The sequence below is a fragment of the Petaurus breviceps genome, unplaced genomic scaffold, assembly GCF_028583685.1.
Source record: "Petaurus breviceps papuanus isolate PSGF00001 unplaced genomic scaffold, PetGlider_PUasm1.0 221, whole genome shotgun sequence".
Classification (NCBI taxonomy): domain Eukaryota; kingdom Metazoa; phylum Chordata; class Mammalia; order Diprotodontia; family Petauridae; genus Petaurus; species Petaurus breviceps.
This window is the reverse complement of record NW_027185877.1, coordinates 11,532,046-11,543,980: the sequence shown is the minus strand read 5'-3', so window position 1 is coordinate 11,543,980 and position 11,935 is coordinate 11,532,046. Positions and strand designations below refer to the sequence as shown.

General features: G+C 34.2%; 1 protein-coding gene across 3 annotated transcripts in view; it reads right to left on the bottom strand.

Annotated features, from left to right (window-relative positions):
• Positions 1-11,935, bottom strand: part of IPO8 (importin 8) — a 214,906-nt gene that overhangs the window by 19,298 nt on the left and 183,673 nt on the right. For all 3 annotated transcript variants that reach the window (XM_069094877.1, XM_069094878.1, XM_069094879.1), the window contains one exon: positions 9,602-9,822. In XM_069094877.1, coding sequence (XP_068950978.1) covers positions 9,602-9,822 — 221 coding nt within the window. The remainder of the gene's footprint in view (positions 1-9,601; positions 9,823-11,935) is intronic.

Here is an 11,935-nt window from a genome sequence, read left to right as displayed (position 1 = left end):
AGAAAGAAAGAAAAAGAAAAACTAAAATCAGGTGAAAAAATGCTCTAAATCATTATTGATTAGAAAAATGCAAACTAAAACAACTTTTGGATGTCACCTTATCCTTATCAAATTGGCTAAAATGACAGATGCCCTTCAATTGGGGAATTGCTAAACAAGTTGCAGTATATGATTATAGATGGAATCCAACTGTGATATAAGAAATGATGAGCTGGTTGATTTTAGAAAAACATAAAAATATTTGGACCTATGAAGGAGGGCACTCTATCTCTGGAGAAAGAAGTGACAAATAGAAATATGTTTTAAGACCAATAGTATGGTCTTACAAATATATCTATTTGTGTACATGTGTATATATGTATGTGTGTATATGTATATGCAAACATATACATATTCCTATTTAATTGTAGCCTTCTCTAGGGTAGGGGAGGAAGAAGAAAAAAGTATACAGCAGAGAACAAAAGAAAACTTACAAGGAAGGACAGAAAAGTTTGCCAGCTTTGAAAACATTTATTTATTATATAGTTTAAAAAAAAAGTCTGAAATGGAAATTTATGGTTTTATGTTGAATATTCTCTTTACATTGTGCTGTGTACGTGGAAATGTTCTTTTTTTCCCCTCACTGGTATTTAAGTTTAAATGAATAAAAAAATTTAAAAATGAAAACTAAATGATAGGATTCTATTATGGAGTGTAATATGGTCCTAATGACTATAAATTTATAAACTATGACAATCAGACTGTACTTTTACATTCTCCTGACTCATTCTATCCCTACATCAAATGCATTGATCACCACTTCTGACTGGATGAACTAACTGCAGCAACTTTTCATTAGATGAGCTAACTGCAGAAGCTTCAAACCAGAGGAGCACTGCAAGCCAATGCTTATTCCTGGGGTCTCCAATTACCAACTCAAACCTTCAAGCTATATCTGGTCCCAATTAGGAAACTTCCCTTCCTACCACCCAAGGCTGGTAGTGATAAGTAACCTGGAGAATTTCCCTACTACATCTGGTTCAGATTAGGAATGCTCCCTCCCACATCTAATATCTATTACCTGCTCTCAATGAAGCCCATTTTTAATGTATAAAAATCTCCCTGCTCAGAATTCATGTACATGCAGCAAAATCTTTGCTACTGTACAAGTCTCCCTCCCAGAGTGAGTGATCTGGCTCTGTGTAATAGAATGAGAGAGAGAGAGAGAGAGAGAAAACATACTTACCCCCGCACCCCTGCTTACTGTGTCACATAGTAATAGCACTCATGCTTTCATCATATACTAGCTTCGCAAGTACAATTTTCTGTCAATTTTTGAATGTAAGGCAATATACTACAAACAGCTGATACAAAACATTCCTCCCAAGACTTTCAGAAGTCAAGGGTATACTCAGAATAAACAAAAATTTGTGGAAATAGTGGGCTCAGACTTAAAGCACAGTAAGGTGTTATGAACTCTTCTTAACTTCTCACACTTTATGACCTGAATATCCTTTCTTGAGTTCAGAGATGATATTTTTCTCTGTTATATGGGAGAAGAGGTCATGCTCCTCCCTCTTCAAGTGATTTTCCTCCCAAAGCCATAAAGTGTGTGGTTCTATTCCGAGGTGAATGTTCTTCTCTTAGCCCAGTCTCTCAGATCCCAGCTGGTCTACTCCTGATAATATGACCAATGTTATCCACCAATGGTGCAAGCTGGGGAAAAGAGGGAGGATAGGAAAAAAGATAGAAATCCTTTCCTCCCTGCAAGAGAGATTTCCTCTCAAGAGCTTATCTCCAACTCTAAAACTGAAATTCTCAATTCTCAAACTTGCCATTACAATGGACCATCTCTTAACTGGCCATTGTATTTGTTCAAAGGCCCAAGAGTATGTCTTATTCTCTGAATCAAAAGATACTAGGAGTTTAATTTGCCTTTTATCACAATGGCCAAACCCTTTTAATCCTCTCAGAGACGGGGTTTGTTTTTTTTTTTGGTTGTTCACATTGTTAATTGATTCTAATGAGGTGTCTGGGCCTTCCATAGATTACATTCATTAGGCTAGAGGTAGAACTTCCATCTTTTTCTTAACTTCAATACTGTTATACTAAGTAGTACTATTTTGTTTCCTTTAAGACATCCTTTCCTTCCTCCTATGCCAGCTAAGTAATCCCCTACCCTCTGAAATTACCTTTCATCTACTTTGTATATATCTTGTCTGTACTTAGTCATGTTTGCTCTTCCATATTCTAATGGAAGTAAGTTATTTGGAGGCAGAGACTATTTTTATCTCTTTTCCACAGTATCTGGCACACAGTAACTGCTAAATAAATATGTGCTGACTTACTTGCCTTAGTAAAGCCAAAGTCATTAAGTACTTATTAAATATTAAATATAGCATGAAAACCATTCATATATGTTAGAAAAAGGCCAACCCATATGTAGCTACATAACTGACATTTTCATTTAGATTTATTTTTAGATAAATTAAATACAGAATGGTATAGGGAGCAAGTCTCAATTAGAAAGATCAGTCTTACTGAGAATTAAGCATGAGGAAGTCATTTAATTTCTCAGTACCCTGGCCAGCTCTCTAAAAGTCTAAATTTTAGAAAGCATACCTTAGGACAGGGTGTTTCCTCATTTAGAATTCTCAGGGTTTTGACATAGATTCAGATACCCTCACATAATCCTCCCAAAATAAAATATAAAAACAAATATAACTTTATCCTTGTGATATTTTAAAACATTTAGCATAAAGTTTACATGGATTTATATATAACTTTATTACAGTTAATTAAGTTAATCTTTCAATTGACTCGTTGTTCAATCATTTTTAGTTATGTCTGACTGTAACCCTATTTGGGGTTTTCTTGACAAAGATACTAGAGTGGTTTTCCATTCCCTAGTTCATTTTACAGATGAGGAAACGGAGGTAAACAAGGTTAAGTGACTTATCCAAAGTTATTTAGCTAGTAAGTATCAGAAGCTGGATTTGAATTCACGAAAATGAGTTTGCCTGACTACAGGCTCAGTGCTCTATCCACTGTGTCATCTACCTGCCCTCTAAAGGGTTGACTCTAAGGTTCTCTAAATGTACCATCATATTATATGCAAAAAGCAATAATTTTGTTGTTTCTTTGCCTATAGCTATTCCCTCAATTTCTTTCTTGTTAATCTTTTAGATAGCTATGTCTATATCTAAAAAAGGTATGTTAATGCCCCCAGTACTATTATTTTATAATCTACTTCTCTCTCCAATTTGATTTTTTTTTAGATTTAGATGCCATGCTATTTAGATATATCTGAATGTATTTAGATGTTATGTTATTAGGTGTATATATATATGTATATATATATCATATATTGGTATTAATTTATTATCGGGGGCACCTAAATATAATAATAATTCCGGGCTTACCTCTTACAAGTAACCTCTTTTACACATAGTAATTCTATATGCAACCAACAAAACCCATCAAGATAAGCCAGAAAGTTGTTTTCAGAATACAGAAGCTAGAAAATATTTGATAGTTTCACCTCCAAGAACCATAAAAGGAATGTATGAATCAAACTATAAAAATTTTTGCAGAAATAAAGACAGACCTAACACATTAACTGTTCATGAAGCCAGTATAATAAAAATGACATCATTACCTAAATTAATTTACTTATTCAGTGTTGAACCAAACCACCAAAAGAATATCCTATAAACTTAGGAAAAAGAATAAAGAAATTCTTATAAAGAACAAAAAGTCAAGATCTCAAGGATAATACACAAAAAAGAGGAAGGAAGGGAGGGGTCTGTAAACAGCAGATTTCAAACTCTACTATGAAGCTGTGATAATTAGTATGATTTGGTAAATAGATATTATAGTGGTCTATTCCTATAATCACTGCTTGGGGAAGTTTGTGAACCTGGTGGTTCATTTGAATTTCAGAATTCTAAGCTGTGGGCCAATAAAAAATAAATGTCAATAAAATGTCTGCAATAAGTCTGGCACAAATGTAGTGAGGCTGCAGTAGTAAAGAGTCACTAGGCTACCAAAGGACAGATGAATCTATCCAGGTCTAAATAACACAAGTTAAAGCTTCCATGCCAGCAAGTATTGGGATCAGTTTTGTGACTGGTCTCAACCTAAGCAAAACAGGGAGACCCAGTCACAAGAGAAATATAGAAAAAGAGAGAGACAGAGACAGAGAAATTTGGTATTGACTGAAAAAAAGAGACAATAAACAGTTCAAGTATACTATATGCAAAAGCAAACAAATTAAGTAGCATAATGCTTGATAAACCCAAGACCCTAAGTTGTAGGAGAAGAAATCACTATTTGAATGAAAACTGTTGGGAAACTGGATAGTAGTTTGGCAAAAATTAGGTTTAGACTAAACTCATACGTTAACATAAACACCAAATGGATATATCACCAACATATAAAATTATATCATAAAAATCAGAGGAACAAGGAAGAAATTATCTTTCACAACTATGGATGGGGAAAATTTCATGATTAAACAAGAGAGATGATCACATAAGATAAAATTAATAATTTTAATTATATAAAATTGAAATTTTTTTTTCTACAAACAAAATCAAAGCAGGTAAAATTAGAAGGGAAATAGGTAACTGGGGGAAAGTGAGAAGAAAAGAAGAATCTCTGCAGCAAGTTTATCTGATAAAGAAACTTTCTTTTCTAATTTATATAAGGAAAAAGTTAGCCATTCACCAAAAGAAAAATGTTTAAAAAATATGAACGGCCAGTTTTTAAAAGAAGAAATCAAACTATCAACAATCATATAAAAATGTTATAAATCACTAATAACTTGAGAAATTTAAGCAAATCTGAAATTTCATCTCACACCTATCTGATTAGTGACAAATGACAAAAGAGGAAAATGATAAATATTAGAGGGGCTATGGAAAAACAGCTACAATAGTTCACTGGTGGTGAAGCTGGGAATTGGTCAAGCCATTCTGGAAAGCAATTTGGAACTATGCCCAGAAAGTTACCAAGCTGCATACTTTTTTGACTCTGCTCTACTGCTACTAGGCCTATCCCCCCAAGGAAGTTTTAAAAAGGGAAAATCTCCTTGGGGAGATTTATAAGCAGAAAAAATAGACTCAATGGTAAAGCTGTAATCCTGCCTAGAAAGCTGCAGAGAGAGGTTAGTGTTCTGTGTGCTTGTTTGTATTATCTGTTTGTCTATCTATTTCACTCGAATAATTTATTAGACAGAGACTATTGAACTCTGAAGTAACTAGTAGTTACTGGTAGTCACTTCAGTGCCCTGAGGAGCATGGTACTGGAGTTCAGGAACCAAAGCAAGGGCTGGGCTGAGAGAGTTTGTGTCTTAACGGGAAGGTCTCTTCTTTCTTCATTTTTCAAATTAAAATACTTGGCTCAGGACTTGGATTTTTCTAAACCTTGTACTCTCACTGTATTTCCTACAGGCAAATAAAAGACTTGTCAGCTCACCTAATCACCCAAGCTCAAAAAGCTGAATGTCAGTCACAAAATCATAGAATATTAGGGCTAGGAGAGATTCTGGAGGTTTAGAGATCATAGCATTTAGAATGAGAAGTTTTAGGAATCATCTAAGCTAACGCTCTCAGCAATGAGGTGTCAGTTGATATTGGATAATATTTCATTGGGACCTAGTCACCAGTTTCATTTCTAACAGCAAGAATTTCAAGGGTAGATTTGTAGTAAACTTATAACCTTACTTTACCCCTCACCTTCTTGACATCATTTTTGGCAATTTTCATAATGATAATGTCTCCTCAATTTTTTTCAGCCTACTAACTCAAAAGAACCCTATCTCAAATGTCTAAAAAAGGTAAGAAAATCAGAAGAAGGACATAGTTTTTGGGAAAGATAAATTACAAGGATGTAAAGTTGCCTATACAGTACTATTAATAGGATGTATGAATTGTGGCTTCTATGTTTGAGTTCCTCAATTATGCTAAAATATAAATTATCAAATAAAAAGAGTTTACTTTTAGACATGCTGAGTTTAAAGTGTTGGTAGTAGCATTTGAGTGGAAATATTCTGTAGACACTCAGAAATTTGTGTATTGAGCTCAGGAGAGAAGTTGAGATGGAGATGACGACTTGGGAATAATCTGTATAGAAAAGGTTGCTGAAGCCAGGAGTGAATAAGATGAAGGGAGAACATTCTATAAATAATACTAACAGTCAGTCACCCATGCTCAAAATCACATTTGACTCTTCCTCTTTCACTTCTCAAGTTCAATTACTTGTTATGTCCTGTTGATTCTACATATGCAATACATTTCACATTATTCCTTTTCATTCCCAATGCCACCACCCTAGCTAGGGCAAATCTTCAGTATCTCTGCCTAAACTCTGAAAACATCTTAACAAATCTCATTTCTTTCTAATTCATCTGTTGTAATGCTATTGAATTAGTCATTTAGGTACAGATCTTATTATGTCACTCCTCATGTCCCTCAAAATGCTTCAATATCTCATTATTGCCTATCAAGTGAAGTCTATAATTCATTAGTCTGACATTCAATTACCCTAATTTGATATCACCTTCTCCTCTCAGTCTTCCCTTATTCTATGTGCTAGCCAAAATTAGAGTTCCCGCTACACATCCCATATCTCCCTACCTTCACATCTTGCTCCATTCTCTATTAAACACCACATAACAAGTTAAGGTGAAAAAGTTTGATACTAACTATGCAGAAGGCACTGTACTGGGTTGTTTAGAGATAAAGGGAACAAAGATGGTCAAGGAAGGTATCTGGCCTAATTCTATGCTGTATAGAAAAATTGTGTTAAGAGGTAAAGCAAACAAAGATGGTCAACTTGCCCTCAAGTTTACAACCATGTAGAAAAACTAACAGTTTCACCAGCTTCAAACAATGCCACCTCCACTCAAACTATCATCTCCACAGGAACCTTAAACTCTACCCTTGGAACTTCCTGGGCTCTGACAGATGATTTCTTGCTCATAACCTGGCCTTCATTATACTTCTTCACCATCAGCTCCAAATCACATAGCTTCACAGGTACCATCCAACCACCCCCTTTCCAGTTCTCCTTTATGTGATATCTTAGCCCATTATAAGGTAAGCTCTGTGAAGGCAGAGGCTTTCTTTCTTGCTTATATTTTGTATACATGATGCTTACCACCACTTAACACTATTTAATAAGAAGCTCATCTATCTCATGTAAATCAGTCATGACTCCACTTTATATTCATGTGAGTATAACAATTATACCAAAAAAGATTAAGTTGCTGAAAAGTAATAAATATATACAATTCAAAGTTTATTAGTGTGATAAAGTGGAACTGATTTTTTTCAGTCTTTTTTTATGTGTTCCACAATAGACATGTTCAGCATTTCTATCAATTTTTTTTAAAGTATTTTTCAATTCTGGCTTCAGGGCTTCCTCTAATTTATTCATTTTCTCCACACTCTTTTTTGCTCTTGTGAACTTCTTACCATTGTTAATTCTTAATTAATTTCTTTAAAGATGCCTTATATAAGTTTGAGAACACTTTCTTATTCCAGCTGGTGTTTTTTTTTTCTGTTAACTTTAATTGTTTTAGTTGCTACATAGTATTTTTTTTGTGTGAAACTTCTGACATTTTTGGAAAAAATTTGGGGACTTGTTTTGATGTGGTATTCTTTACTATTTTTCTTCTCTTCACTGTTATCAATATCAAATGTGAGAAGCCAGACTCCCTAACCACCTCTTACTCCACTATTTTGACTGGAAAGCTCTGTTTGTAATTCTTTAAAAACAAAACAAAAACAACCCTTACTTCTGATTACAAGCAAAAAGAGAACAAAATGAAGGAATTTAAAGCCTTTGTACATAAGAGGTATTAATAAATATCTGTTGAATTAATGCATAAAAGAAGGAATTTAAAAGCATTCTGATAATTGTTTAAGCAAATCAGAAGGGTCCTTGGGAATGAAGGAAATTGAGTAAATCACACAGAATCTATCTTATGACTCAATTCTGAATTTAGCTCAGTTCCTTTTCTACTGAATTGTGAATGTAGTCTAATTTTGTTCTACGAGAAAATTTTATTCAATTATAGGAATTGTGAGAAAACTACCGCATTGTTTGAAACTAGCCCTGCATGGCTGGGAATCTGGACCACTTCTGCCTGTGCTTAGAGAACCTTAACAAAGGACCTGGGTTATGCTGACCAGAAACCCAATCAATTCTGAAGACTGATGCAAGGAGTTTTCTCACAATTATACATCTAAAGCAATCCATATGTCTTATCTGAAGGCTGGCCTTGTACTGGTCAATCAGTTACTGTTTACTAGTTTCTTTGATTGAATACAGATACTTGGCAGGAAGTACGACATTTCTTTTTGTAATTTCAGGGAACTGCACCTGTTTGTTCTCCCCCTCCCAATGCAAAAAGCCCCTGATCTTTCCTGTAGTTAGAAATCAGATTACCTAAAAATCTTTTATCATGGCTTATGTCCTGTTAATATCTGCTTTTTATGCATAAAAATCTGTCTCTGGGTCCAATAACAAGCTGAAGATCAAGCCCAGTTCTTATTTGATATGCAAATGGCACGTATTGTTTAATAAATGTATATGCTTAGAAGCTTGAACCTTTGTTTCCTCTGTTATTTCAGGTATTACCTGTCACAGCTCCCTATGGAATTTCATTTCCCCTATCTGTAAGAGAACAATTTTGACAGCAAAACTCTTTCTTAACAAAGTACTAAGAATAAAATGTTAAAGCTTCAATAATTTCATTCTCAAAAACTCAAATAACTCTGGGTTCTCATCAGTTTGGATATCCCTGCCAATAACACATAACATAATCTATCCATGACAGTTTATCATATGCCATTCATTTGTCAATTCCTCCCATAAGTTCACCTCTGTGGTCACTAAAGGTTTCCTGACTTTCACTGACATTATGAAGATACCAATGGAGCAGTTGGTCTATGAGCCATTACACTCACCCTTGCCATATGACAAACCCATCTTCTTTTTCTACCATACAATTCCTTGATGCTTCCTATTCTTTTAAGTTTGTCATTTGATTATGTTGCAACGTTCACAATCATTATGTAACTACCTCTCCATGGTATCACTGTGACATTCAATTTCAATTCTTCTGAGACTACTGTATTTCATGCCTTGTAGTCATACAACAATGATTCAGCAACTGAGACTATCAGAAACCCTCTTTTCTCATATTTCTAAGGTTAGTCAGGCATCGATACAAGAAGAGAGGTCTTAACAAGAGCCCCAAGTAATTAATTTCCCAGATCTATATTTTATACCACTGTAAGCCAGCTCAACCTGGAATGCCTATATTTATAAACTTAATAAACTAAGAAGGAACTTAAATGCTTGTGAAGGATTTTCATAATAGCAAATTTGAAAGTTTAATAAATTTTATAGTCTAAGCAATGAGATAAATTTTATGCCAGCTTGTGTTCTTTCCATCAGACTATAATAAACTACAATAAATACTTTACCTTCCCAAAAATAAAATATTAATGGTGCATAACAGAAATGCACATTATTTACTTGGTTGTTATACTTGGTAGTCAAAAACGTGAAATAAGATGCAAAAAAATATAAAAATAAGAAAAATACTTACCCAAGAAAACAATCAGTATCATTCATCCACTGATTTATAAACTGTGCAGTTATAGGTCCAGGATTATGTGGAAAATGAAGGTGTTCTAATGTATGTAAAAGCAGATCAGGATTATAGTACAAGGCAGCAATAGCAACCTGAAGACACATGGTACGGAGCTCACTTGTTTTAACCCCTCTGGTTAATCTTTCCAGCACAACTTCTACAAACAGTGGAATACACTAAATATAAAGCAGAAAATAAAAAATAACAGAGAATTTATTATAAATTCCTACTGTTATAAAGAAATTAGTAATAATAATAATGAAAATGGCTGGCATTTAGATAGCATTTGAATGTGTGTAAAGTCTTTATATTACCTCATTTGAACCTCACAATAACACTGTTAGGTAGGCAACAGTTACCCATTTTACAGATGAAGAAACTAAGGTTCAGAGAGATTAGGTGATTTGCCCATCATCCCAAAGCCAGTAAGTAGAAGAGGTGGGATCTCAGTTCAAGTCCTTCTAACTCCAAGTCCTGCATTCTATCTATTATAGCAAATGCTTTTTAAAGAATAAATACTATTGGGGCAGCTAGGTGGCGCCGGCCCAGGAGTCAGGAGGACCTGAGTTCAAATGGGTCCTCAGACACTTAATACACTTATTAGCCTTGTGACTTTGGGTAAGTCACTTAACCCCAATTGCCCTCCCAAAAGGAAAGAAAAAAGAATAAATACTATCATTTAGGTAGTATCTATTATGAAGCATTTTTAACTTGATCATCTAACACATAACATGTTTTAATTTCTCACATCATTTACACATCTTTTTCATCTCTGTAAAATAGGGTTTATTTCACAATATTCATTTGACAAATGAGGAAGCTGAGAAACAGAGAAGTTAAATAGTTTGCCTTAGAACACATATTTAATTATCTTTTATCCCCCACCTAACTAAATATCCAACAGAAGAATGACTTTTATACTCCAGACCACAATGAGTAACAGAAGTTACCTAAAACACAATAAGACAGGACAAAAAAAAAAGTATATGTACAAAAAGTTATTAGAAATAAATAATATATTTAGATAGCCATTTAATACATATATACAGAAGTCTGGATATTCAGAAGAAAGCTAAAACAGACAATTTTAGAAAAGTTTCATGTTTCTAAGAACTAAATAATACACTGAAAGTAGGACAGACACAAAGTATAACAAAACAGGCAACTGAAATCAACTAAAATGTTCTGAGAAAAGCTGTGATCAAGACAACTCAATCAAAATAAATTTATAGAAAGTTAACATACATTTATTAAACACCTACCAGGTATTAGGTGACAGGATTCAAAGACAAAGTCTGCAAGAAAACCCCATGCTCCTTCTTTTAGAAATATTAGGAAAGCATTTACTTCAGTAAGTAAGTCTTTCTTAGTAAGCATGCTTTTGTACTAATTTGAATGAGAAATGTTATCACTCTTTAACTTTCAATTCCAAAACAATTACCTAAACTAAGGTAACCAATGGCCTAATCACTTTCTTTGAGGAAACTGGGTAAAAAGTTCAGGGAAGAACTTTCTCCCCTTTTGACAGAATTAGGGTGGTGTGACCCGACAAAAGTAAAGGATCACAGATTAATTTAACAAAGAGAAGTATCTTGTTTCCCCAGGCACTGACCAGATTTTGGGTAATGATGTCTTAGGTCATTTCAGTTAATGGAACTATTTCTTGAATTTATCTTTGACAAGTTGGAAAGGAGAATTTTTTAAAGGAATAGTTAAAGAGGAATTGAATGATTTCGGGGAAATGGTTCTCTAGGGGTTAAGCAGAAAGTTAAATAACTATTGTCTTCCATAATGAAGCAAACTCTTAACTGAACAAAACTTAAAACTTTTAGTTTAAAAAAACAACTTTTACTCTGAAAGACTCTCATTCTTGACTATGGAATTTCTTGTATTGTCTAGTAATACTATAACCTCTAACTACATAAACAGCAGTCTTTAGATCTCCTTCCCTAAGCAGAAATGTTAAGAATAAGTTTAATCTACAGTATTTTTTCTTCCATATTGCCCTCAAGGAGATTATATTCTATGGTGGGAAGTGTATGTATGAATGGAAATAAGTAATGGAAAAGAGGGTTTTATAGAGCTTGCATAAATATATATACCTGCTGCCAAACCAAGATAAGGAATTTTAGGGAGTCAGTTTTCTGTCAAGAATGACTAAGGGGGGGAGGGGCAGCTAGGTGGCACAGTGAGTAAAGCACCGGTCAGGAGGACCTAGGTTCGGATACGGCCTAAGACACTTCACACACACACACACACACACACACACACACACACACACACACACAC